Source organism: Balaenoptera borealis (assembly GCF_965194805.1).
Source record: "Balaenoptera borealis genome assembly, chromosome: 14".
Classification (NCBI taxonomy): Eukaryota; Metazoa; Chordata; class Mammalia; order Artiodactyla; family Balaenopteridae; genus Balaenoptera; species Balaenoptera borealis.
The window spans coordinates 71,913,782-71,941,581 of NC_138875.1; the positions used below are offsets into that span (position 1 = coordinate 71,913,782).

The 27,800-nt window shown below is 43.3% G+C and overlaps 1 protein-coding gene across 5 annotated transcripts in view; it reads left to right on the top strand.

Annotated features, from left to right (window-relative positions):
* The window catches only part of LOC309610676 (sodium/glucose cotransporter 1), a 140,932-nt gene that overhangs the window by 35,847 nt on the left and 77,285 nt on the right, over positions 1 to 27,800 (top strand). For 3 of the 5 annotated variants that reach the window (XR_014234128.1, XR_014234129.1, XR_014234130.1), the window contains exon 1: positions 1 to 27,515. Coding sequence is in view for 2 of the 5 variants with exons in the window: in XM_082353817.1 (XP_082209943.1) it covers positions 27,381 to 27,515 (135 nt within the window). In the remaining 3 variants the exon portion in view is untranslated. The remainder of the gene's footprint in view (positions 27,516 to 27,800) is intronic. The other 2 variants (XM_082353817.1, XM_082353818.1) reach the window with 1 other exon arrangement.

The window sequence follows — 27,800 nt, forward strand, 5'->3', positions numbered from 1 at the left end:
TTATTTATTTATTTATTTATTTTTGGCTGCATTGGGTCTTTGTTGCTGCGCGCGGGCTTTCCCCAGTTGTGGCAAACGGGGCCTATTCTTCTTTGCAGTGCATGGGCTTCTCATTGCGGTGGCTTCTCTTGTTGCAGAGCATGGGCTCTAGGCATGAGAGCTTCAGTAGTTGTGGCACGTGGGCTCAGTAGTTGTGGCTTGCAGGCCTTAGAGCGTAGATTCAGTAGTTGTGGTGCACGGGCTTAGTTGCTCCGTGGCATGTGGGATCTTCCCAGACCAGGGCTTGAACTCGTGTCTCCTGCATTAGCAGGCGGATTCTTAACCACTGCAACACCAGGGAAGTCCACTACAATTAAATTTAACATTTTCACTTCCTTTCCTAGAGAGCTGTTGCTCTTGTAAAACATCTGGATACAACCCAGACGCCTATTTGTAAGGGAGTGGTTCAATTGATTATTGCTCATACAGACTATGGAATACTAGTGGCCATTAAAAAAATAAGACAGTTATCAATTTACAAGACAGTTTTCCTCAATATGTTATGTGAAAAAAGTTCTGTAGGGTTCCATATTCTAATTAATCTCCCATAGTAACATTTAGATTGTTTCTAGTTTTTCACTCTAATGGGTAAATATTTTTGTTCACCTGTGTGAGTATTTCTGCAGGATAGACACCTTGAAGTTGGAATTGCTGGGTCAGAGAATCCACATTTAAAATTTTTTTAGGTATTGCTAAATTACCATAAAAATTTACACTCCCACCAGCAATGTATGAGTGTGCCCATTTTTCTCTTACCCTTGGCAGCACTGGATATTATTCATCTTCTAGACATCTGACAATCTTTTTTTAAAAGTCAATACATTTTTATTTAAGGAATCTCAGGACTTCCCTTGTGGTGCTATGGTTTAAGAAACCACCTGCCAATGCAGGGGACACGGGTTTGATCCCTGGTCCAGGAAGATCCCACATGCCATGGAGCAACTAAGCCCGTGCGCCACAACTACTGAAGCCTGCATGCTCTAGGGCCTGCGTGCCACAACTACTGAGGCCACGTGCTACAACTACTGAAGCCCATGTGCCTAGAGCCCGTGCTCCGCAGCAAGAGAAGCTACCGCAATGAGAAGCCCGCGCACCACAATGAAGAGTAGCCCCCACTCACCACAACTAGAGAAAGCCTGCGCGCAGCAACGAAGACCCAGCGCAGTCAAAAATAAAAAAAAAGGAATTTCTCATGCTCTGATTCCTTCTACTGCCAATCACCTTAGTTCCTCCAACGTTTGAGTCATAATCTTCAAGACAGCCCTTTTAAAAAGAACTTCTGCTCAATCCACAGTTGCCATATCAGTCAATCCACAACTTTTTTAGTTGACTTTGTTTGATGTCCAACTGGATATGAACATACTTCAAAAATTCCCCACCTGTAATCTTTGGGAGCCATTTTCTTCAAGTATTTTACTTTAGGGCCATGTTTAAGGTCAGAGTAGATGGATTTGCCTGGTTCTGAATTTTAGACAACCTCTAAACATGCATAAATTCAAATCATGTTCACTCCTAAGCTATCACAGCCTAGAATAGCGCAGATTGGTGGGATATGCCAATACCTAAGATAAAAGAAGTTTGACTGTTAGGTCTTTCATAGTTTAGCAGCTCTGTCTTATAGTTATTTCCCACAGATGTAACACATAATTTACTCACATAATTCTGTGAATAAAAACAAATCCACATATTTACTCTGTGAGGTGTTTCCAACAATGTAGGCTAATAGAAAAAGCCCCATTGGGAGAGACCTCAATGACATCTGATAATCTTGTAGGTGGAAATTGATCTTTTATTTTAATTTTTTCTTTGATTAATAAATTCTTACTCTTTCAATTGTGGCAGATGTCCTTGGGTGGAATAACGCTGGGAATTCTTTCATAAGAAATGACCCTGTGGATGAATTCATTAGAACCCTGGAGAGGGTTGACAACTAGCTGAGAGCAGGGCCTGAGGAGCCCAGAATTCACCTAGGGAAGAGTGCAGAACTGGGATTTGGGGCTTAGCTTGAGGAAGTCAGGCTTGGAGCCCCCAGAGGGATCTGAGGGCAGCCCGGGCAGCAGGAGCAGGCCCTGGCCTGAGAGAGGAGGGAGGGGAGCAAAAGTGCAGTGGGTGAGGGAGCACATGGAGCTAGGAACCAGGGGTCCAGGACTCTAGTCCCGATCCTGCCTCCTGAGTCCTGTAAGACTCACAAGTTCCTGTCCCTCTGAGCCACAGTGTGTCTGTCTGACAAGTGAGAGGTGGACTCTATGCTCTTCAGGTCCTATGACCATAGAGATGCTTCCAGTACCTGGCACAGGTGGCTGAGGCTGCTGCTTCTCAGTCTCAGTTTTCTCTCCTATAAAATGGAGCCATACCTCACTGAGTTCACAGGGCTGTTGTGAGGTGGTTGTGAGATGAGAGGTGGGAAAATACACTGTGAACAGAAAAGAGCACTGCAAATATAAGGGCTTGTCTTTCCCCTTTTTATTAGTTAATTTTATGAAGGTACACTTTATATACAATAAAATATACAGATTTTAAGTGTACAGTTTGGTGAGTTTTGACAAATGTTTACACCCATGTAACCACGATCTCAATCAAGAAATAGAACATTGCCAGTGCCCCAGAAAGTTTTCTCATGCCCCTCTGAAGCAAATCACCCCTCTCCTGTCCCATACAACTATGTTCTGTTTTCTCTCACCATAGAATAATAATTAGTTTTGCCTCTCCTAGAACTATGTACAAATGAAATAATACAGTATGTACTCTTTTATGTTCACCCTCTTTTCCCAGTTCAATGTCTGTGAGATTCATCCATGTTGCATTGTGTAGTTTGTTCCTTTTTATTGATGAGTAGTATTCCATTGAATGGATATACCACAATTTGTTTATTGATTTACCTGTTACTGGATATTTGGGTTGCATCTAGTTTCTGGCTATTACAGGTAAACTGTTGTAAGCATTTGTGTCTACGTCTTTTTGTGGATATATGTTGTCTTTGTCTGTTCCGGGCAGCTATAACAAAATACCCCAGACTAGGTAGCTTACAAACAACAGAAATTTATTTCTCACAGTTCCAGAAGCTGGAAAGTCCAAGATCAATGTGGCAGCATATTCGAGTTTTGGTGAGGGCCCTCTTCCTGGTTCAGAGCTGGTGCCTTCTCACTGTGTCCTCACCTGGTGGAAGGAGATAAGCATCTCTCTGAGACCTCTTTTATAAGGGCACTAATCCCATTCATGAGTGCTTTACCCTCATGACCTAATCATCTCCCAAAGGCCCCACCTCCTAATACCATTACCTATGGGGTTTAGGACTCAACATATGAATTTTGATGAATTTTAGGGGGACACATTCAGACCATAGCATATGTTTTCATTTCTCTTGAGTAAATAGTTACAAGTGGAATTGCAGGGTCATAGGATAGGTGTAGGTTTAACTTCATAAGAAATTGTAAGGTTTATTTTGAACAATGTTTTTGGAGAAGAAGGCAGAGCATTGGATTGGGAGCGCAGAGATCAGGCAATGACCATGGACAAATCACCCTTCCTCTTTGAGTCTCAATTTCCACTATAGAACGAAGGGGTGGGTTGGATGCTCTTAACCCCTTTCAGCCTGAAGAGTCTATTATCTTACAGGTTGTGGAAGTTGAAAACCCAACATATGCCTGCTTCAGACATTAAAAGAACTGGCCCTCAAGGCCACTCACATCACAGCTCCCTGTGCCCAAGAAGGCACAAGCAGTCCTCCCATATCAGGGCTATGTGAGTGTAATCACAATGTTAATGACAGTTCTAATTTGAAGAGGCCTTTGCCCCAAAGAGCTCACACCTCTTTCACATGAAACAACGACTTTGACTTGACTTTGGAGAATACCTAAGGAAGCTCTCACAAGGAGTGGAAGTGGGAAACAAGTGGGGAGTGACTCAGGATGAGTCAAAACAAGAGATTAAACTGGGAACTGTGATGATTGCTGGCTGGAGAGCAGAGCAGATGGACTTTGTGGTGGCCCTCCATTAAAAATGAGGGCTTATGGTTGGATCCGTGGCCTAAGCCCATATAAAAAAAAATCTGTTTCCTTCTCCACTTTTTTCAAACACAGCCCTGAACCATTTCCTCTCACCCATCAGCAATTTCAGTCTCACCAAAGATCAATTCCTTGTTCTACCTACCTGTCAGAACCAAATTAAAGCTGGAAGGTCGACCAGCAGGTCCTCCTCCAATCACAGAATCACTTGGAAGACAAACAGAGATTTCAGGATTTTGCATTTTGAAACATCACATTGGTTCTTTCTTTAAGTTTAGCCAATTTAGAATAGAAGGTTCTTCATCTCAGGCTTTTATTTTGTTCTTTGGGGTTGATATTTGTGTGTACGTCTATGTGGGTATATATTTGTGGGGATGTTTATATGTGTTTGTGTATATATGGTTTCAATTTTATACCTGTTCTATAATACTTTAATCAAAGTCAGCCTAAAACATTAGGCTAAGCCACAGGCCATTGATTGTTGCACCTTTGTCATTCAATGTAATGAGAATGACGCTCTTCTTTTCTTGCTTCCTGGTAGGATTTCCCAAACTTGGAAAAACCCTATTGAAGGGTTTGCCTAAAATCCTTAGAAAATCCCAGGGATCAGGGATACTTGACTAGGATTAGGTTCTTCCTCTTGCTCAGACAGAAGATCATTCTTTAGGGGAGGCTGTGCCTTAATTACTTTGTCTTAGCATTTTTGGTGTCTCAACCAAAAGGACAAACGAATCATCATTTGGAAAAGTGTATGTGTGTGTGTATTAACAGTATTTATTTATAATGACTCTTAAATAATTGTTTGTGTGAATGAAGGATGAAGATAGTATTGGGAGATCTTTCATGGGTTGGGGGTGACTATGACCATTAGAAAGCATGTGTAGAAGAAGAAAGCTCTTTCTGGGAAGCCAGTTTTGTGGTTCACTTATCTTTACACTCATAAGCATTGCCTGGGTAATCAAGTCCATTTCCCTCACTGTACTTTAATCCCAGGGTAGATAATAAAACCAAGCAGGAGCCTGCAGACCTGGGTTTCAGCCCTAGCTCTTCCACCAACAATCTGGGTGATCTTGACAAGGTCTGTTCATTCTCTGGGACTTCCTTTCTCATTATAAGGTCTTTCCCCATTAGATTGTGTACTCCTACATCTTTGCATCTTGCTGTCTACAGCACCTGAAACAGTGGCCGGCGTATATAGGACACTCAATATATATTTGTTGATCCAGTGAATATATTATGGAGTCAAGTTTGATGATCCCTGAGGTCCCCAAATACTTGAATATTCAGTGATCCTAGTGTAGTGTTCTTCCTTCTTCTTTCTCTCTTTCCCTCCCACCCTCCCTCCTTCTTACTATCCATTGATCTAATAAATAATACGTTCTCATGGTTCATATGTAAGCATATATGGAGAAAGTCTCCCAGTCATCCAAATATTTTCCCTGAAGGCAATAAATTTTGCCAGCTTCTTGTGTATCCAAGAGATTTAAAAATTGTACATGTAAGCAAATATATGCCTATATTCTTCCCTTACCCCCTGATATTTTATACGAATTTTAGCATACTATATGTTGTTTTGTACACTTTGCTTTTTTAACCTAACAAAATATCTTTGAGATCACTACTACATATCAATATACAAGAGCTTTTTAATTAATTAATTAATTTATTTTTGGCTGCGTTGGGTCTTCGTTGCTGCGTGTGGGCTTTCTCTAGTTGCAGTAAGGAGGGGCTACTCTTCGTTGCAGTGCGCAGGCTTCTCATTGCAGTGGCTTCTCTTGTCGAGCATGGGCTCTAGGCACGCAGGCTTTGGTACTTGTGGCGTGCGGGCTCAGTAGTTGTGGCGCGCAGGCTCAGTAGTTGTGGCTCGCGGGCTCTAGACCGCAGGCTCAGTAGTTGTGGCGCACGGGCTTAGTTGCCTCACGGCCTGTGGGATCTTACTGGACCAGGGATTGAACCTGTGTCGCTTGCATTGGCAGGCGGATTCTTAACCACTGTGCCACCAGGGAAGTCCCTCTTTTTTATTTTTAATGGCTGCATATTATTATTCCATTAAGTGGATAAACTGTAATATATTTAACCAATCCTTTATGGATGAGGATTTAGGTTGCTTCTAATCTTTGCCCATTACAAATAGTGCTGCAATAAATAACTTAGAATGTAGGTCATTTGCCCTTATGTAAGCCTATCTGTAGCATAAATTCTTAGAAAAAAAATGTTAGGTCAAAGGGTATGTGAATATATAATTTTTAAATAGATTTTATTTTTTTAGAGCAGTTTTAGGTTCACAGCAAAATTGAGCTGGAAGTACAAAGTTACCATATCCCCCTCCCTCCATGCACAGCCTCTGTCACTGTCAACATTCTGCACCAGAATGGTACATTTGTTAGAATCAATTAACCTACATTGTTACCTCATTATCATCCAAAGTCCATAGTTCACATTAGGGCTCACTCTTGGCATTGCACATTCTATGAGTTTTGATAAATAGATAATGTCATGTATCTACAACTAGAGTATCATACAGAATAATTTCACTGCCTTAAAAATTATCTGTGTTCTTCTCTTCATCTCCCTTTGCTCTCTAAACCCTGACAATCACTGATCTTTTTACTGTTTCCATAGTTTTGCCTTTTCCAGAATGTCATATAGTTGGAATTACACAATATATAGCCTTTTCAGATTGACTTCTTTTACTCATTAATATACATTTAACATTCCTCCATGTCTTTTCTTGGCTTGATAGAATATTTGTTTTTATCACTGAATAATATTCCATTGTTTGGATGTACCACTTACTAAAGGACATTTTGGTTGTTTCCAAGTTTTAGCAATCATGCTATAAATATCCATGTGCACGTTTGTGTGCAAACATGTTTTCAACTCCTTTGGGTAAATACCTAGGAGCACAGTTGCTGGATTGTATGGTAGGACTATATCTGGTTTTATAAGAAACTGCCAAACTATCATCCAAAGTGGGTGCACCAATTTACATTCTAACCAGCAATGAATGAGAGTTTCTGTTGTTCCACATTCTTGTCAGCATTTGGTGTTGTCAGTGTTTTGGATTTTGGTCATATCGTTAGGTGTGTTGTGGTATCTCATTGTTTTTGTTTTTGTTTTTTTTTTTCTGCCCTGATGTGGGCCAGTTAGTTTTTTTTTTTTTTTGGTTGTTGTTGTGTTTTGTTTTTTTTTAAAATTATTTATTTATTTATTTATTTATGGCTGTGTTGGGTCTTCGTTTCTGTGCGAGGGCTTTCTCTCTAGTGTGGCAAGTGGGGGCCACTCTTCATCACGGTGCGCGGGCCTTTCACTATCGCGGCCTCTCTTGTTGCGGAGCACAGGCTCCAGACGCGCAGGTTCAGTAGTTGTGGCTCACGGGCCCAGTTGCTCTGCAGCATGTGGGATCTTCCCAGACCAGGGCTCGAACCCGTGTCCCCTGCATTGGCAGGCGGATTCTCAACCACTGTGCCACCAGGGAAGCCCTATCTCATTGTTTTAATTTGCAGTTCTCCAATGACATATGATGTTGAGCATCTTTTCATATGCTTATTTGTATGTCAGAAGATATCTGTATATTTGAACAGGTGTCTGTTGAGACCTTTTGCCCATTTTCAAATCGAGTTGTTCATTTTCTTATTGTTAAGTTTTAAAAGTTCTTTGTATAGGTTTGGTTAACAGTTCTTTATCAGATGTGTCTTTTACAAATATCGTCTCCCAGTCTGTGACTTGTCTTCTCATTCTCTTGATATAATTTTGATAGATGTTCTCAAATTACTCTGTTAAAGTTGGTACCAATTTATACTTTCACCTGTAATGTATGAGAGTAAATGTTTCCTCTATGACTCAATGTATTATCAATTTATTTGTGATTTTTTTCCAGTCTGATAGGTAAAAAATAGTATCTTACTGTAGTTTTAATTTCCATGTACTTTATTAAAGAGAGACTGGGTATCTTTTAGTATGTTTATGTGCCATTTGTATTTTCTTTTTTTTTTTAATTTTAATTTTTGGTTGCATTGGGTCTTCGTTGTTGTACGCAGGCTTTCTCTAGTTGCAGTGAGCAGGGGCTACTCTTCATTGTGGTGCGTGGGCTTCTCATTGTGGTGGCTTCTCTTGTTGTGGAGCACGGACTCTAGGCATGCAGGCTTCAGTAGTTGTGGTACTTGGGCTCAGTAGTTGTGGCTCATGGGCTTTGCTGCTGTGTGGCATGTGGGATCTTTCTGCACCAGGGCTCGAACCCGTGTCCCCTGCATTGGCAGACAGATTTTTAACCCCTGCACCACCAGGGAAATCCTGTATTTTCTTTTATATGAACTGTTTGTATTTTTTGTTCATTTTTCTGTTAGGATTGGTTCTTACATTGCTGTGGATGGTGAGACTATGGATAAACAAATCCTGTGGGCCAGTTTAGAGTGGAGCTCAGTATTCTCAAAAATCTCTTCTCTATACTCTTCATTTTTGCCCAGTTCTTTGCATCTTGGATCCATTCACTGCCAGCATCATCTGTGGCTCAAGGTCCTGAATTTTCAGTGACTCTGTTTTTGCTGTTTTGACTGATGTTACGGTTGTTCCACATTTGATACTGAGTGTGAGTTTTACCCAACTTGAATACTCCCTTCTTTCCTAGGATTACCACTCTGGGAAATCCCATTCTTCTTAGACAGCAATACCTTAAGGTCTTGTAAATATATAATCCTTTTACTGATACATGCCAACTGTGATCATGAAATAGCACAGAGTTACTCATCTTTATAAGTATTTTGAAATTCCCTTTAACTCAATCCTACTGCCATTGTTACAATGGGGTCACTGTTATGTCACAGTATCTCTGATGTCCGGTGTGTCATGCAGGTAGAAAGTGTGACATCCAGGACAGGAAACAGATGTAATTCAGTTTGGAGCTCTTTCACTTATCTATCAATCCATCTATCACCCATCAATCCACCCATCCATCCACTATTCATCCATCCATCCATCCGTCCATCCTTCCATCCATCCACCCATCCTGTGATTGCTCTTATTTCAAAGAGGATCCAAAAATACCTTCACACCCATGTCCATAGCAGCATTAGTCACAATGGCTGAAAGGTGAAAGCAACCCAAATGTCCATTAGTGAATGAATGGATAAACAAAATGTGGTCTATTTACATAATGGAATGATTCAGCCTTAAAAGGAAGGATATTCTTTTTTAAACATCTTTATTGGAGTATAATTGCTTTACAATGGTGTGTTAGTTTCTGCTTCTGCTTTATAACAAAGTGAATCAGCTATATATATACATATATCCCCATATCTCCTCCCTCTTGCATCTCCCTCGCATTCTCACTATCCCAGCCCTCTAAGTGGTCACAAAGCACCGAGCTGATCTCTCTGTGCTATGCGGCTGCTTCCCACTAGCTATCTATTTTACATTTGGTAGTGTATATAAGTCCATGCCACTTTCTCACTTCGTCCCAGCTTACCCTTCCCCCTCCCCATGTCCTCAAGTCCATTCTCTACGTCTGCGTCTTTACTCCTCTCCTGCCCCTAGTTCCTTCAGAACTTTTTTTTTTTTAGATTCCATATATATGTGTTAGCATATGGTATTTGTTTTTCTCTTTCTGACTTACTTCACTCTGTATGACAGACTCATACAGAGTGAAGTAAGTCACTCATACAGAGTGAAGTTTTGGGTTGTAGTGTTTTCATTGTCATTTGTTTCTAGGTATTTTTTGATTTCCTCTTTGATTTCTTCAGTGATCTCTTGGTTATTAAGTAGTGTATTGTTTAGCCTCCATGTGTTTGTATTTTTTACAAATTTTTTCCTGTAATTGATATCTAGTCTCATAGCGTGTGGTTGGAAAAGATACTTGATACGATTTCAATTTTCTTAAATTTACCAAGGCTTGATTTGTGACCCAAGATCTGATCTATCCTGGAGAATGTTCCATGAGCACTTGAGAAGAAAGTGTATTCTGTTGTTTTTGGATGCAGTGGTCTATAAATATCAATTAAGTCCATCTTGTTTAATGTATCATTTAAAGCTTGTGTTTCCTTATTTATTTTCATTTTGGATGATCTGTCCATTGGTGAAAGTGGGGTGTTAAAGTCCCCTACTATGATTGTGCTACTGTCGATTTCCCCTTTTATGGCTGCTAGCATTTGCCTTATGTGTTGAGGTGCTCCTATGTTGGGTGCATAAATATTTACAATTGTTATATCTTCTTCTTGGATTGATCCCTTCATCATTATGTAGTGTCCTTCTTTGTCTTGTAATAGTCTTTATTTTACAGTCTATTTTGTCTGATATGAGAATTGCTACTCCAGCTTTCTTCTCATTTCCATTTGCATGGAATATTTTTTCCATCCCCTCACTTTCAGTCTGTATGTGTCCCTGGGTCTGAAGTGGGTCTCTTGTAGACAGCATATATACGGGTCTTGTTTTTGTATCCATTCAGCCAGTCTATGTCTTTTGGTTGGAGCATTTAATTCTTTTACATTTAAGGTAGTTATTGATATGTATGTTCCTATTACCATTTTCTGAATTGTTTTGGGTTTGTTATTGTAGGTCTTTTCCTTCTCTTGTGTTTCCTGCCTAGAGAAATTCCTTTAGCATTTGTTGTAAAGCTGGTTTGGTGGTGCTGAATTCTCTTAGCTTTTGCTTGTCTGTAAAGGTTTTAATTTCTCCCTCGAATCTGAATGAGATCCTTGCCGGGTAGAGTAATCTTGGTTGTAGGTTCTTCCCTTTCATCACTTTAAATATGTCCTGCCACTCCCTTCTGGCTTGCAGAGTTTCTGCTGAAATATCAGCTGTTAACCTTATGGGGATTCCCTTGTATGTTATTTGTTGTTTTTCCCTTGCTGCTTTTAGTATTTTTTCTTTGAATTTAATTTTTGATAGTTTGATTAATATGTGTCTTAGTATGTTTATCCTTGGATCCTGTATGGGACTCTCTGCACTTCCTGGACTTGATTAACTATTTCCTTTCCCATATTAGGGAAGTTTTCAACTATAATCTCTTCAAATATTTTCTCAGTCCCTTTCTTTTTCTCTTCTTCTTCTGGGACCCCTATAATTTGAATGTTGGTGCGTTTAATGTTGTCCCAGAAGTCTCTGAGACTGTCCTCAATTCTTTTCATTCTTTTTTCTTTATTCTGCTCTGCAGTAGTTATTTCCACTATTTTATGTTCCAGGTCACTTATCTGTTCTTCTGCCTCAGTTATTCTGCTATTGATTCCTTCTAGAGAATTTTTAATTTCACTTATTGTGTTGTTCATCATTGTTTGTTTGCTCTTTAGTTCTTCTACATCCTTGTTAAATGTTTCTTGTATTTTCTCCATTCTATTTCCAAGATTTTGGATCATCCTTACTATCATTACTCTGAATTCTTTTTCAGGTAGACTGCCTATTTCCTCTTCATTTGTTTGGTCTGATGGGTTTTTAACTTGCTCCTTCATCTGCTGTGTGTTTCTCATTTTGCTTAACTTACTGTGTTTGTGGTCTCCTTTTCACAGGCTGCAGGTTCATAGTTCCCGTTGTGTTTGGTGTCTGCCCCCAGAGGCCAAGGTTGGTTCAGTGGGTTGTGTAGGCTTCCTGGTGGAGGGGACTAGTGTCTGTGTTCTGGTGGATGAGGCTGGATCTTGTCTTTCTGGTGGGCAGGTCCGCATCTGGTGGTGTGTTTTGGGGTGTCTATGATTTTATTACAATTTTAGGCAACTTCTCTGCTAATGGGTGGGGTTGCGTTCCTGTCTTGCTAGTTGCTTGGCATAGGGTGTCCAGCACTGTAGCTTGCTGGTCATTGAGTGGAGCTGGGTCTTAGCGTTGAGATGGAGATCTCTGGAAGAGCTTTTGCTGTTTGATATTACGTGGAGCTGGGAGTTCTCTGGTGGACCAATGTCCTGAACTTGGTTCTCCCACCTCAGAGGCACAGGCTTGACACCCAGCCGGAGCACCCAGACTCTGTCAGCCACATGGCTCAGAAGAAAAGGGAGAAAGAAAGAAAGAAAAAAGGAAAGAAAGAAAGAAAGAAAGAAAGAAAGAGAGAAAGAAAGAAAGGGAAAGAGAGAGAGAGAGAGAGAGAAAAAGAAAGAAAGAAAAGAGAGAAAGAAAGAATAAAAGTTATTAAAATAAAAAATTAATATTAAAAATAAAAAAATTAAAAAGTAATAAAAAAAGGAAAAAAAGAAAAAAAAAGAAAGAAAGAAAGAAGAGAGCAACCAAACCAAAAAACAAATCCACCAATGACAACAAGTGCTTAAAAACTATACTAAAAAAAAAAAAAAAAAAAAAAACCCAAAAAAAAGGACAGACAGAACCCTAGGACAAATGGTAAAAGCAAAGCTATAGAGACAAAATCACACAAAGAAGCAAACACATACACACTCACAAAAAGAGAAAAAGGAAAAAAAAATATACGGTTGCTCCCAAAGTCCACCACCTCGATTTTGGGATTATTCCTTGTCTATTCAGGCATTCCACAGATGCAGGGTATATCAAGTTGATTGTGGAGATTTAATCCGCTGCTCCTGAGTCTGCTGGGAGAGATTTCTCTTTCTCTTCTTTGTTCACACAGCTCCTGGGGCTTAGCTTTGGATTTGGCCCTGCCTCTCCGTGTAGGTCACCTGAGGGCGTCTGTTTTTCACTCAGACAGGACTGGGTTAAAGTAGCAGCCGATTAGGGGGCTCTGGCTCACTCAGGCCAGGGGGAGGGAGGGGTATGGAATGCGAGGTGAGCCTGTGGCGTCAGAGGCCGATGTGATGTTGCAACAGTCTGAGGCGCGCCGTGTGTTCTCCCGGGGAAGTTGTCCCTGGATCACGGGACCCTGGCAGTGGCGGGCTGCACAGGCTCCCGGGAGGGGAGGTGTGGATAGTGACCTGTGCTTGCACACAGGCTTCTTGGTGGCTGCAGCAGCAGCCTTAGCATTTCATGCCTGTCTCTGGAGTCCACACTGATAGCCATGGCTTGTGCCCATCTCTGGAGCTCGTTTAGACAGTGCTCTGAATCCCCTCTCCTCGTGCATCCTGAAACAGTGGTCTCTTGCCTCTTAAGCAGGTCCAAACTTTTTCCCGGACTCCCTCCCAGCTAGCTGTGGTGCACTAGCCCCCTTCAGGCTGTGTTCACGCAGCCAACCCCAGTCCTCTCCCTGGGATCTGACCTCCGAAGCCGGAGCCTCAGCTCCCAGCCCCCACCTGCCCGGGTGGGTGAGCAGACAAGCCTCTTAAGCTGGTGAGTGCTGGTCGGCACCGATCCTCTGTGCGGGAATCTCTCCGCTTTGTCCTCTGCACCCCTGTTGCTATGCTCTCCTCCGTGGCTTCGAAGCTTCCCCCTCACCACCCCCTGTCTCCGCCAGTGAAGGGGCTTCCTAGTGTGTGGAACCTTTTCCTTCTTCACAGCTCCCTCCCAGAGGTGCAGGTCCCGTCCCTATTCTTTTGTCTCTGCTTTTTCTTTTTTCTTTTGCCCTACCCAGGTACGTGGGGAGTTTCTTGCCTTTTGGGAGGTCTGAGGTCTTCTGCCAGCATTCAGTAGGTGTTCTGTAGGAGTTGTTCCACATGTAGATGTATTTCTGATGTATTTGTGGGGAGGAAGGTGATCTCCACGTCTTACTCTTCCACCATCTTGAAGGTCTCCAGGGAGTGTTCTAATTTCATTCTTTTACATGTAGCTGTCCAGTTTTCCCAGCACCACTTATTGAAGAGGCTGTCTTTTCTCCATTGTATATTCTTGCCTCCTTTATCAAAAATAAGGTGACCATATGTGCGTGGGTTTATCTCTGGGCTTTCTATCCTGTTCCATTGATCTATATTTCTGTTTTTGTGCCAGTACCATACTGTCTTGACTACTGTAGCTTTGTAGTATAGTCTGAAGTCCAGGAGCCCGATTCCTCCAGCTCTGTTTTTCTTTCTCAAGATTGCTTGGCTATTCGGGGTCTTTTGTGTTTCCATACAAATTGTGAAATTTTTTGTTCTAGTTCTGTGAAAAATGCCATTGGTAGTTTGATAGAGATTGCATTGAATCTATAGATTGCTTTGGGTAGTATAGTCATTTTCACAATATTGATTTTTCCAGTCCAAGAACATGGTATATCTCTCCATCTGTTTGTATCATCTTTAATTTCTTTCATCAGTGTCTTATAGTTTTCTGCATACAGGTCTTTTGTCTCCTGAGGTAGGCTTATTCCTAGGTATTTTATTCTTTTTGTTGCAATGGTAAATGGGAGTGTTTCCTTAATTTCTCTTTCAGATTATTCATCATTAGTGGATAGGAATGCAAGAGATTTCTGTTCATTAGTTTTGTATCCTGTTACTTTACCAAATCAATTGATTAACTCTAGTAGTTTTCTGGTAGCATCTTTAGGATTCTCTATGTATAGTATCATGTCATCTGCAAACAGTGACAGCTTTACTTCTTCTTTTCCGATTTGGATTCTTTTTATTTCTTTTCCTTCTCTGATTGCCAGGGCTAAAACTTCCAAAACTATGTTGAATAATAGTGGTGAGAGTGGACAACCTTTTCTTGTTCCTGATCTTAGAGGAATTGGTTTCAGTTTTTCACCATTGAGAACAATGTTGGCTGTGGGTTTGTCATATATGGCCTTTATTATGTTGAGGTAAGTTCCCTCTATGCCTACTTTCTAGAGGGTTTTTATCATAAACGGGTGTTGAATTTTGTTGACAGCTTTTTCTGCATCTATTGAGATGATCATATGGTTTTTCTCCTTCAATTTGTTAATATGGTGTATCACATTGATTGATTCGCATATATTGAAGAATCCTTGAATTCCTGGGATAAACCCCACTTGATCATGGTGTATGATCCTTTTAATGTGCTGTTGGATTCTGTTTGCTAGTATTTTGTTGAGGATTTTTGGATCTATGTTCATCAGTGATATTGGCCTGTAGTTTTCTTTCTTTGTGACGTCTTTGCCTGGTTTTGGTATCAGGGTGATGGTGGCCTTGTAGAATAAGTTTGCTCATTTTGGAAGAGTTTGAGAAGGGCAGGTGTTAGCTCTTCTCTAAATATTTGACAGAATTCACCTGTGAAGCCATCTGGTCCTGGGCTGTTGTTTGTTGGAAGATTTTTAATCACAGTCTCAACTTCAGTGCTTGTGATTGGTCTGTTTATATTTTCTATTTCTTCCTGGTTCAGTTTCAGAAGGTTGTGTTTTTCTAAGAATTTGTCCATTTCTTCCAGGTTGCCCATTTTATTGGCATATAGTTGCTTGTAGTAATCTCTCATGATGCTTTGTATTTCTGCAGTGTCAGTTGTTACTTCTCCTTTTTCATTTCTAATTTGATTTGAGTCTTCTCCCTTTTTTTCTTGATGAGTTCTGCCCATTTTTGGATTGGGTTGTTTGTTTTTTGGATATTGAGCTGCATGAGCTGCTTGTAAATTTTGGAGATTAGTCCTTCGTCAGTTGCTTCATTTGCAAACATTTTCTCCCATTCTGAGCGTTGTCTTTTCGTCTTGTTTATGTTTTCCTTTGCTGTGCAAAAGCTTTTAAGTTTCATTAGGTACCATTTGTTTATTTATGTTTTTATTTCCATTTCTCTAGGAGGTGGGTCAAAAAGGATCTTGCTGTGATTTATGTCATGGAATGTTCTGCCTATGATTTCCTCTAAGAGTTTTATAGTGTCTGGCCTTACATTTAGGTCTTTAGGAAGGCAATTCTGACACATGTGAACCATGAGGACATTATGCTAGGTGAAATAAGCTAGTCACGAAAGGACAAATACTATATGATTCCACTTATATGAGGTACCTAGAGTAGTCAAGGTCTTAGATACAGAAAGTAGAATGTTGGTTGCCAGGAGCTGGGTGGGGGTGCGAGGATGGGGAGTTACTGTTTAATAGGTACAGAGTTTCAGTTTTGCAAGATGAAAGGAGTTCTGTGGATGGGTGATGGTGATGGTAGCACAATAATGTAAATGTACTTAATGGAACTGAACTGTACACTTAGAAATGGTTAAGATGTAACTTATGTTCTGTGTATTTTAGCACAATTAAAAAGAAAAACCTATAGTAAGATTTGTTTAGTTAACAGATATTTATTGAGCTCTATAGCTTCCAGGCCATGTGTGCTAGACACAGGAGATAGAACCTGAACAAGAAAGATATAGTCTCTGCTCTCACAGAGAGGAAGAGAGGCAAAAAATGAGTAAACATGGAAATCAACAAGATATTTATATTTTGTTATGAGCACTATGAAATTCTTGAACTGGGGTGGGGTGGGGCTGTTTTAGTTAAGATGGTCAGAGAAGGTGGTAGTTCTTATTCTTTTTCTGAGTCACTGATCTTCTGAGAATCTGATGAAAGCTATGGGTCCTCTCTCCAAGAAAACACTAACCTGATCACAATTGTGTATACAATTTAAGGGAGTCCATGGATGTTCAAAACCCAACTCTGAGGGGTCCATGAATCTAAGGTCAGGAACACCTGCTTTACTGGTTCCCCAGTGTTCTATAGGATAAATTCCAGGATGCTTAGTATGCCACACAAGGTCCCCTGTGGTCCAATTCCTGTCCACATCTCTGGCCTTATCTCCGACTGTTCTGCACAGCCAGGTAGACCACAAGCACTCACTGTTCCCTGAATATGCATACTGTGTTCTCTCACATCTTAAAATCTTTCCCCAACTGCGTTGCCTCAGGAAAACCTACTTATCCCTGAAGACTCAGTGCAAATATCCCCTCTTAATGATTATTTCTTTTGCTCCGCTCCCTACATCTTTTAGTGAGACCAAATCAAGCGTGTTTTACCTCACCTTGCCTCACCATCTATCATGTTATAATTTTTTGTATTCATTATTTTAATTCATTTATTTGCCCAGCTAATATTTATTGAGCATTTACTATATCTCAGCCCCAGTCCTAGGCACAATAATGGCCAAGAGATACTGGGGCTACCCTCATGAAGTTTATAGTCTAGTGGGAACTGTAGACAGTAAATATATAGTTATACAACTAAAAGTCAATTGAAAATTGAGACAGGGACAGGAAGGACAAGAGTATGGCTTGAGAACAGGGTTCTCAGAGAGCTTTTAGGCTAAGCGTGGGGTGCAGGTCAAGAAGACTCTTGGAAGAAATTTAAGCTGAGATTAAAGAATTATGAGAGTTATCCAGGTGAAGAGCAGGGGAGAAAGTGTCCTTGCATAGGGAACAGCACATGCATATCAGATGTAAACTTTCCTTAATGGACTGGGAGGGCCCCCAGGCAGAATTTGTCTTTTTTTTTTTGGCTAGTATTTTCTTCTCCCCCCCTCACTTCATTGAGGCATAATTGACAAAATTGTATATATTTAAGGTGTACAATGTGATGATTTGATATACAGATACATTGTAAAATGATTACCATGATCAAATTAACACATTAATCACCTCACATAGTTACCATTTTTTAATACCCCCAAAATATAAGGAACTCAAACAATATATGAGGAGCCGAGTACATGAAAATGTGCTCAACATCACTAATCATCAGACAAATGCAAATCAAAACCACTATGAAATATCATCTCACACTTCTTAGAATGACTGTCATCAAAAAGACAAGATAACAACTGTTGGCAAGGATGTGGAGTTGGTGGGAGTGTAAATTGGTACAACCATCATGGAAAACAGTATGGAAGATCCTCAAAAATTAAAAATAGAACACTATATGATCCAGCAATTCCACTTCTGGGTATATATTCTAAGGAAATGAAATCTGTATCTCAAAGAGATATCTATACTCCCATGTTCATTGCAAAGATTGTATCCTATTCAAGTTTGTAGCCCCCAGTACCTGCTGTAGAATGGATACTCTGAATGAATGGATGATGTTTCTCAATGTACAATTATCAGGACTAGCCATTAGATGGGAGAGAGTATTCTTTTGATGGTGAAATAAATTCACCTTTTCATTCTGCTCAAATGACTTGTTGAACAAATGAATGAAACTAATGAAACTCTTAGGATCAGCCAACAGGTTGGGGGGAAATAATCTGCATGGGGAATTAAATTTTTATCTCCAGACCTAGTGCCTTGTGCATGGGTTTTTAAAAAATTGAGGTGTATATATGTCCATGCCACTCTCTCACTTTGTCCCAGGTTACCCTTCCACCTCCCCGTGTCCTCAAGTCCATTCTCTAGTAGGTCCGCATCTTTATTCCCATTTATTTATTTATTTTTTTAGATCGTAAAACCGATAGCTAGTGGGAAGCAGCTGCATAGCACAGGGAGATCAGCTCGGTGCTTTGTGACCATCTAGAGGGGTGAGATAGGGAGGGTGGGAGGGAGGGAGATGCAAGAGGGAAGAGATATGGGGATACATGTATATGTATAGCTCATTCACTTTGTTATAAAGCAGAAACTTTATTGTAAAGCAATTATACTCCAATAAAGATGTTAAAAAAAATTGAGGTGAAATTTATATAACATAAAATTAACCATTTTAAAGTGAAAAATTCAGTGTCATCGAGTGCATGCAGCTGCCACCTCTATCTGGTTCCAAAATGTTTTCATCCCCCCAAAAGGAAACTCTATGCCCACTGAGCACATGTATGTGTTTTAAGCTTCTAAAAGGCAGGGACTACACATGTCTTGCTCACTTTGTACCCCTGATGCCTAGACAAATGCACAACTGGTATTTGTTGAATATATAAATGACTTGCCATCCTCATTGTAACCTTTGTGGGTCTTTCAGTTGCCCAAGGACTTTTGAGCCTGGTTTTTGTGTTCCTGGAATCCTGGTCTCAGTGGCCGGTGGATGCATGGGTGGCTATTGGCTGTGTGTGGGGTAAGGTTCACAGGTGAGGGCTCTGGTGAGTTCCTCAGGCAATGCCTTTGGCTACCTCCTGCCAGGAACTGCTTCTCTGTCTCATCTTACAGAGGGAGCTGGAATACATGGGTGATAGTCACACTGAGGTGTGGCTCTCAGAGAGCTGACTTCTCCAGGGCCTTTTAACTCTGCTACTCTACCTGCTGTCTTCCTAGGCTCTGGGTTTTCAGAAAACCAGAGGGGGTGACAGAAGATAGTGCCTGTAACACTGCTGACTTTTGCCTGCATCTGTTACAATTAACGACTCACTGGTATGCCTCACACCAACAGGCAGCTGGGACCGAGTGACAAGCCAGGGGTGAGGTGGGGGGAGGAAAGAGGGAGGCCTACTGAGGAGTAGGCTTGGAATCAGGGCTAAGGCTTCACCTCCCTTTTCTTAGTCCTCTTCTCTTCCTGCTCTCTGCACTTGGGGTTAGAATATGGGTGGTATTAGACCCATGTGGGTCTAATACCATAGCCCAAGGGGTTGAGCACCAGCTTGACTTTTTACCAACTTGGGCAGGATACTATGAGTGTCAGTGCTCTCATCTATAAAATCCAGATAACAATAGGGTCATTGTGAAGACGAAAGTTGTATCACTTGTCCCAACACACAGTATCAGTTATCTTTTTTGTATCTGCCTTCTGCTCCTTGTATGTTTTCTCATTTATCTTAGATATTATTATCTCCATTTTGTAAGTGAGGATACAGAGGTCTCCCAAATTAGATAACTTGTCCTGAGGTTACTGAGCTAATAAGAGGAGGAGCCAGAATTTCCACCCAGTGCACTTCCCACATTTCTTTAGAGCTGTCAACTTCTTTGGGTGAAGAGCATCCAGGGAGAGGTGAGATGCTTTATGAGCAATGGTCATGTTCCCCCTTTCCACTTTTAGAAATGGTGTTGAGCAATAGAAAATGTCACCCCTGGGGCCAGCAGATGTAGTGGGGCGGATGAGACCTAGGATGAAGTGCCACTGACATGCTTCTGACATGCAGCTGTCAAGGGCTTATTGTCCCCAGTTTGTAAATGGAGACAGAGATTCAGGGAGCTTCAGGGCCCAGGCTAGAGTCATAGAATTGGCACTGGGATTCTTTTTAAGGGAACAGCTGGTTAAATTCTGCTAATTTGACAGGTGAGGTAATAGTCTCTGAGAGGGAAGTGACTTGGCTAAGGCCACCTGGCAGAGGAAGCAGCACCTGAACCCAGGCCTCCTGACTCCTGGCCATGCACTGTTCCTGTTGCCCCAGGCTGAGGAACAGGTTTGAGGCAGTGCCCTGTGAAGAGCTCTGGGAAAGATAGGCTATGGCATCTTGCAGCATCTTGCCCCACAGCTACTCCCTAAAACCTGCCTGGGATTTGGGATCTAGAGGAAAGAACTATAGATCACTGCTAAGCAACTTGGGTTCTGGTCCCGGCCCAAAGCTGGCATGTATGGTGGGCACTAGCAAGCCTCTGTTAGATCAGATTGGAGCCTCACTGTAGAGGTGATTCTCAGATGACATAAGGTGCTTACCCAAGGTCACCCAGCATGACAGAGACCTAGCCAGGGCTCAGATGCTGGGATGGAGCCCCCCCCAGGGGTCAACCCCCTGTTGACTTTAGCTTTAGAGTGAGGGTCAGGAGCACTTTGTCTCTTTCAGCTTTCCATTCTTCCCTTACTACCCCCAGGCCCAGACATTAGCTTGGGAGAGAAGGGTGGGCAGCCTGAGGCCAACTCACTGGTTCCCTTTCCTGGCCCTTCTATTCATTCTCACCTCTTCTCCTGGCAGCTTTTTAGCTTTTACCCCTGGGCCTGGACTTACCCCTCCAGTAGCTCTTTCCTCTCCTCCCTGCCCTTACCAAAGCAGCTTCAATCCTGCTTCCTCTTGTTACCAAACTAAACTTGGGTCTGCTTGTCCAACTCAGCAAAACCAATCTACTCATCAGGTTTTGGTGAAGAAAAGTACAGCATTTGTTTGCAGGGTGCCAACCAAGGAGAACGGGCAGCTATTGCTCAAGAGACCTGGACTGCCCAGTGGCTTTCAGGCAAGAGTTTTTAAAGGCAACACTGGAATGAGGGTTGTAGGGTGTGTGGTGATCCCATGAGGGATCAGCTCATGGACATTTTTCTGATTGGTTGGTGGTGAGGTAACAGGGTGATATTTTAGGAATCTTAACCATCAACCTTCTGGTTCCAACCAGTCTGGGGTCTACATGCTTGTGGTCAGCATGTAGTCACCATCCTCCACCAGCTGGGGGATCTTAGTTTCCGCAGAACAACTCAAAGATATGCATCAGATTGTTATCTATATCCCTTCAGGAGGAACTAGGAGTCCTGTTACTCTCTTGTTCTAATCATTAACTGCTTAAGTCTGCTCTTTGGAACTTGAGGAAGACCAAACAAGAAGTGGTGGACATGGAGGGGCTTGTACACAGGAAGGCCCTGCAGGGTCCTGCTTGGTTTCAGTTCCCCCTTTTCTTTGATACTCCTCAATCCTTAGGGGAAGAAGGGTGGGACAAGAAAGGGAATAAAGTTTTGGATAGAAAAGTTAATCATAAACTTGGCAGGGAAACTCAGTTTTAAGGGGACTCAGTTTCACTCCATCAAATCCTTCCAAATTCAGACTCCTTCACCATCACTGATTGCAGTAGCCCAAATAATGGCCACCCAAAGATAACAGGTCCTCATCCTTGGAACCTGTAAATTCTACCTTATTTGGAAGAAGGGTCTTTGCAGATGTTATTAAGTTAAGGATCCTAGATTGTTCTGGTGGGCCCTAAATGCCATCATAAATGTTTTTATAAGGGAGGGGCAGAGGCAGATTTGGCAGACAGACACAGAAGAGAAGGCAATGTGAAGCTGGAGGCAGATAGTGTGATTCCACTTATATGAAGCATCTAGAGTAGTCACATTCATAGAGACAGAAAGTCGAATGGTGATTTCCAGGGGCTGGGTGAAGAGGGAGTGTGGAGTTACTGTTTAATGGGTACAGTGTTTCAGTTTGAGAAAATGAAGTTTTTGAAGATAGATGGTGGTGATGGTTGTACAACAACATGAATGTACTGAATGCCACTAATTGTACTCTTAAAAATAGTTAAAATGGTAAATTTTATGTTATGTGTATTTAACCACACGCACACAAAAAGAGACAGAGGTAGAGATTAGAGTGATATGGCCACAAGCCACAGAATGCTGGCAGCCACCAGAAGCTGGAAGAGGCAAGGAAGGATCCTCCCCTAGACCCTCAGTAGTGTGGCCCTGCTGATAACTTGATTTCAGGCCAGTGAAACTGATTTTGGATTTCTGCCTTCCAGAACTGTGAGAGAATAGATTTCTGTTGTTTTAAGCCACTGAGTTTGTGGTAATTTGTTACATCAGCCACAGGAAGCTAATACACTGATCAGCAACCTGCTTCTCACACCTGAGCTTGCAACCAGGAAAAGGTAAAGGAGAGAAAATCATAGCAGCCCCCTCTGTCCCTCACCTTCACCCTCTCATTGTCAACAAGGCTTCTTCACATCCCATTTGCACCTCGTAGGTACATAAGACAGTCCTTGTCTACACCATTTTACAGACGTTCAAAGGGAGAGTCACGGATGCAAGTGAGCTGTCCATGGTCCACTGTTGGTGATGGCTGAGCTGAAATTCAAAGTAGTCATATGGGTCCCCTCCTCAGGCAACTTCCCGAACTCATGGCCTCCTCACCTAGGTAATTGATTTCACTGTGGGACAAGAGTTCAGAAGCTGGCCATTCCACTGTGGGGTCCCTTGCTAAACAGCGCAGTTTGGCCAGTGTGAGGTGGGCACTGGGGCCTGCTGGGGAGGACCTTCCTGGCTGGCAGGAGCAGGTGGGACTCTTGTGGGACCTGCATAGATGAGTAGTGAGGACAGAGGCAGAGAAGAGGAGACGGGACAATTCCCACTTAGTAATGAATCATTACCCTCCAAATCTTGGGTCTCTCCCCAGCCATCTGTACATACTAGCAACCTCTGGGTCATTTGAATATTTATTTTTCTCCAACAGTCGGGTTTAGCTGTGAATCTGTGGGCACCTGGCTTTTCAAACTTAAGACCCCAATCTGACCAGAGGTTGTGAACCTATGTGGGTTCAGGTGGGGTCTGCTTCTTGCTCTCACGTCTGTGTTTCCTCATCAGCCTCATCTTCCCCACAGCCGGGTTGTTTGGCCAGCTTTCTTCGTTCTCTGAGGTCCTCGTAACAAGGTCCCTTTTAATGACTAGACCCTGGGTTTTGTTGGCACCAGTGAGGGCAGGAGAGAGGCCAATAGGATCCTCATCAATGAGCAGTGACCTGGCAGCTCTGGACAGCTGTGGGGGCAGGTGGGGCATCATACCTTGTTCCTCTGGAAGCATCTGTTCAGGGGAAATAATTTTAAAAAAAATTAGGTTGGACAACATGATTTTTTTAAAAAGGTGTACAATGTGATGATTTAATATGTGCATACAGTGTGAAATGACTACCACAATCAAGTTAACTAACCTCACATGGTTACCCTTTTTTTTTTTTTTTGTGGTGAGAACACTTAAGACCTACTCTCTTAGCAACTTTCAAGTATACAATACAGTATTGCTAACTATAATCACCACACTGTGCATTCGATTTCCAGGATTTATTTATCTTAGAATTTGTATTCTTTGACCAACATCTCCCCATTTCCTCCACCCTCAGCCCCTGGCAACCACCATTCTACTCTTTGGTTCTATGAGTTTCCTTTTTTAGATTGCACGTGTAGGTGAGATCATGTAGTATTTGTCTTTTTGTGTCTGACTTACTTCACTTAGCATAATGCCATTAAGGTTCATACATAGTGTTGAAAATGGCAAGATTTCCTTTTTTTATGGCTGAATAATATTTCATTGTGTAATATATATCACAACATCTATTTAAAAATTTTATTTATTTAATTTATTTAGTTTTGGCTGCGTTGGGTCTTCGTTGCTGCACGCGGGCTTTCTCTAGTTGCGACGAGTGGGGGCTACTCTTCATTGCAGTGCGTGGGCTTCAGTAGTTGTGGCACACGGGCTCAGTAGTTGTGGCACGTGGGCTCTAGAGCACAGGCTCAGTAGTTGCGGTGCATGGGCTTAGTTGCTCCGTGGCATGTGGGATCTTCCTGGACCAGGGATCAAACCCGTGTCTCCTGCATTGACAGGCAGATTCTTAACCACTGCGCCACCAGGGAAGCCCCACAACATCTTCTTTATTCAGTCATCCATCAGTGATGCTTAGGTTGTTTCCATGTCTTGGCTGTTGTAAATAATGCTGCTACAGGGACTTCCTTGGCGGTCCAATGGTTGAGACTCCACCCTCCCAATGCAGGGAGCCTGGGTTCCATCCCAGGTCAGGGAACTAGATCCCACGTGCTGCAACTAAGGTCTGCCTGCTGCAACTAGGACCTGGTGCAGCCAAATAAATAAATAAATATTAAAAAAGAATAATGCTGCTATGAAAATGGGAGTGCAGATATCTCTTTGACACAGTGTTTTTGTTTCCTTTAGATATATTCCCAGAAGTGGGATTGCTGGCTTATATGGTAGTATTAGTTTTAATTTTTTGAGAAACTTCCATACTGTTTTCTTGGGTTTAAACTGTTCTTTTAGAGGAGACCAATGAGGAAGAGAAATTGCAAAAGGACCTCAGTCAGCCTGGGGATGGCCATGGTGGGGAGTTACTTGCTGATGACAAGCTTTTAATTTATTTTTTATCTTTAGTCCCAGGTGGTGACTTCCTATACATTGTAGATAAATCCTCCTCCTCCCCCACCATGCTTGCCCTCTCCTGGTACATCCCTCACTCCCCCCTTACCTGGCTCATTCCTTCTCTTTCAGGGCCCTACCCAAACCAGACTTTTCCCAGGCCTTCCCCCAACCTCCCCTCATTCCCAGGTCAAAATCCTTGCTAGATATTTGGAGCATTAGTGTTTCTCTTGCAAAGCACATATCACTATGTTAATTTTAGAAGTATTTGTCTCATCTTTTTTTTTTAACATATTTATTGGAGTATAATTGCTTTACAATGGTGTGTTAGTTTCTGCTTTATAACAAGGTGAATGAGCTATACATATACATATATCCCCATATCTCTTCCCTCTTGTGTCTCCCTCTCACCATCCCTATCCCACCCCTCTAGGTGGTCACAAAGCACCGAGCTGATCTCCCTGTGCTATGCGGCTGCTTCCCACTAGCTATCTATTTTACATTTGGTAGTGTATATACGTCCATGCCACTCTCTCACTTCATCCCAGCTTACGCTTCCCCCTCCCTGTGTCCTCAAGTCCATTCTCTATGTCTGCGTCTTTATTCCTCTCCTGCCCCTAGGTTCTTCCTAACCTTTTTTTTTTTTTAAGATTCCATATATATGTGTTAGCATGCGGTATTTGTTTTTCTCTTTCTGACTTACTTCACTCTGTATGACAGACTCTGTGTCCATCCACCTCACTACAAATAACTCAATTTCATTTTTTTTTTATGGCTGAGTAATATTCCATTGTATATATGTGCCACATCTTCTTTATCCATTCATCTGTCGGTGGACACTTAGGTTGCTTCCATGTCCTGGCTATTGTAAATAGAGCTGCAATGAACATTGTGGTACATGATTTGTCTCATCTTTGATGATGTTCTGTTTCCCCTACTGGGCTGGAAGCCCTGTGAGGAAGGTAAGAGCCCTGTGAGTCTTGTTCACAGCTGTATCCCTAGAGTCATCGCACATGACCTAGCACATAGAAGCTGCTCTTTTGTTGTAAGAGTGAATGAATGAATGAATGCCTTTTATGGTCTCTCCCTGGCTGCCACCCATCCCTTTCCTTCTCTGGCCACCTATGTTCTGCTGTCCTAGAAAGATCAAAGAACAGCTTGGTCCCTCCTTTGAGGTCCTTCAGCACTTCCAAGCCTTCCTCCCACTCACGTTTTGGATTTGCTCATTTCCACAGACTTCACTTTTAGAACCAGGCATGGGCTGGCAGCCTGCAGCTGGTGGTTAAAGGCTGGACTTTTCCTGCGGGTGGGCTCACTTCCAGACCAGATTGGAAGTTCCCTGAGGGCAGGGACTCTGCCTGGCACAGAGTCAGGTGAAAAAGCTTTGCTGAACGTGGGAACCAATGGACACAGATGGAAGGCAAGCTGCTCCAAGCTGTGGCTGACGGCTGAGCTCTAAGTCATGGGAGGCATCCACGGTGAAGAGCCCCTGCTTCCAAGATCCCCAAATGGGGAATTTCTTCTTCCTGTGGGCAGGTGTTATGATGGGCCCTTATACAGTTTACAGTCCTGGGGGATGAATGGGGGAAGTGGGGACAAACAAGCACTGAAGAGGCAGGAGGGCAGTGGCCCTCAGAGGCAACAAGGTGCAAAGGAATGGGCTGCTTGACTTTAAGCAGTGGATGGATGTCTGGTGGTGGGCAGGGAGGGCCTGAGGCAGAATAGCATCCTGGCGTGTTTGGGTGGTCCTTCCCCCTCCCTCACCTCATCACCCAGCAAGGGTCCCCTCTCCAAAGTGGCTGCTCTGGGGCCTCCAGCACCAGCCCCTGAGAGCATCCCAACCCTCCTCTGAACTAGGCCTGCCTTGGTCTGGGCTGCATGGTCACCTCTGTCACTGGCTCACTATGTGACCTTGGGTGAGTTGTGCCTCTTCTCACGGTCATCTCTGTTCTGAGCCTTGACTTCCAAATTAGACATGTGTTTCCAGATGGGCAGGCTGAGCCCCCAGAAAGGGCTAGGGTTTGATGAGTTCCTTGGAAGGGATTCTCTAGTATCTTTCCTCCCTCCCACCTGCCTTGGAAGGGCCCCAAATAACATTACTGGGTGAGGCACAGGGCAAGGAAATAGCTCCCAGTGGGATCCTTTTTCCCAGTGTCAGTTCCTTCTTCCTTACAGCTGGGGTAACAGTGCCCCTGGGCACTGCAGGCTGTAGACGGAGAGGCAGAAAGGTGGATGGGTGAGTGGTCATCCCACTCACCGATGAGTGGCCAAGATACTGCCATCATGCTGAATTTTTTTTCCAGCAACATCCAGCAACTTCTGGTTCTCCCCAGAATGTTCTCCATGGAGACCAAGAACTTGGCTGATTCCTGGAACAGTCCCGCACTCATTTTACACATGGAGAAGCCAGGTCCGCAGAGAACACAAGACTGGTCCAACGGCAGGTGGCAGGTGATCTGAAGCTTCTAGGCCCCCAGCACCAGGAAGCCTGGCTCCTCAATGGAGCCGCTGGAGCCCTGGCCTGGGTGTGGCCCCACAGCAGGCCAGGCGAGGCTGCACGGTGCCCGGTGCCTGATGCCCGGTGCCGGAGCACAGTGGGCCTTTGTGCTAGGAGGGCACCACCCCCTGGCCGGCCCCACCCCGCTCGAGGGAGAGCGCTTATCTACCCGCCCACCTCCCCGCCAAAGCTCTGCCAGCTCCTCCTCGTTCTGCACTCAGAGCTGCTCCCCGACGGCGCAGCGCTGGGGCTCCTGCAAGACAGCACTGCTGCCAGACTTCACGGGTCCCCTCCCCGGGGCTGATCATTAACCCGGAGACCATATAAGGAGCGAGCGGCCTGGGCTGGAGGGACGCATCGCGGCCACCGTCATGGACAGTAGCACCTGGAGCCCCGCGACCACTGCCACCGCCGAGCCCCTCAAGGCCTACGAGCGCATCCGCAATGCGGCCGACATCTCTGTCATCGTCGTCTACTTCGTGGTGGTGATGGCTGTCGGGCTGTGGGTATGTAGGGGTCCTGAAACGCGGGCTGAGGGGGCAAGGGCCAAGGGGAGGGAGGAGGGGGCACACGGAGGAGCCACCGCCTTGGTGAACTGCAAGGAGGGGAGGGTGGGCTGAAGGGTGTGTGGAGCCGAGTGGAAATGACTTTGAAATGTTTGAGAGGAGTTCAGGGGGCACCGTGTGAGGTGAGGGGCCAAGCAAGGGTGAGCAGAAGTGACGGGGTGCTGGCCAGTGCCCGAGGAGGCTCCCCCACCCCGGCTCTGTGAGCAGAGAAGGAGAGTGAGAGAT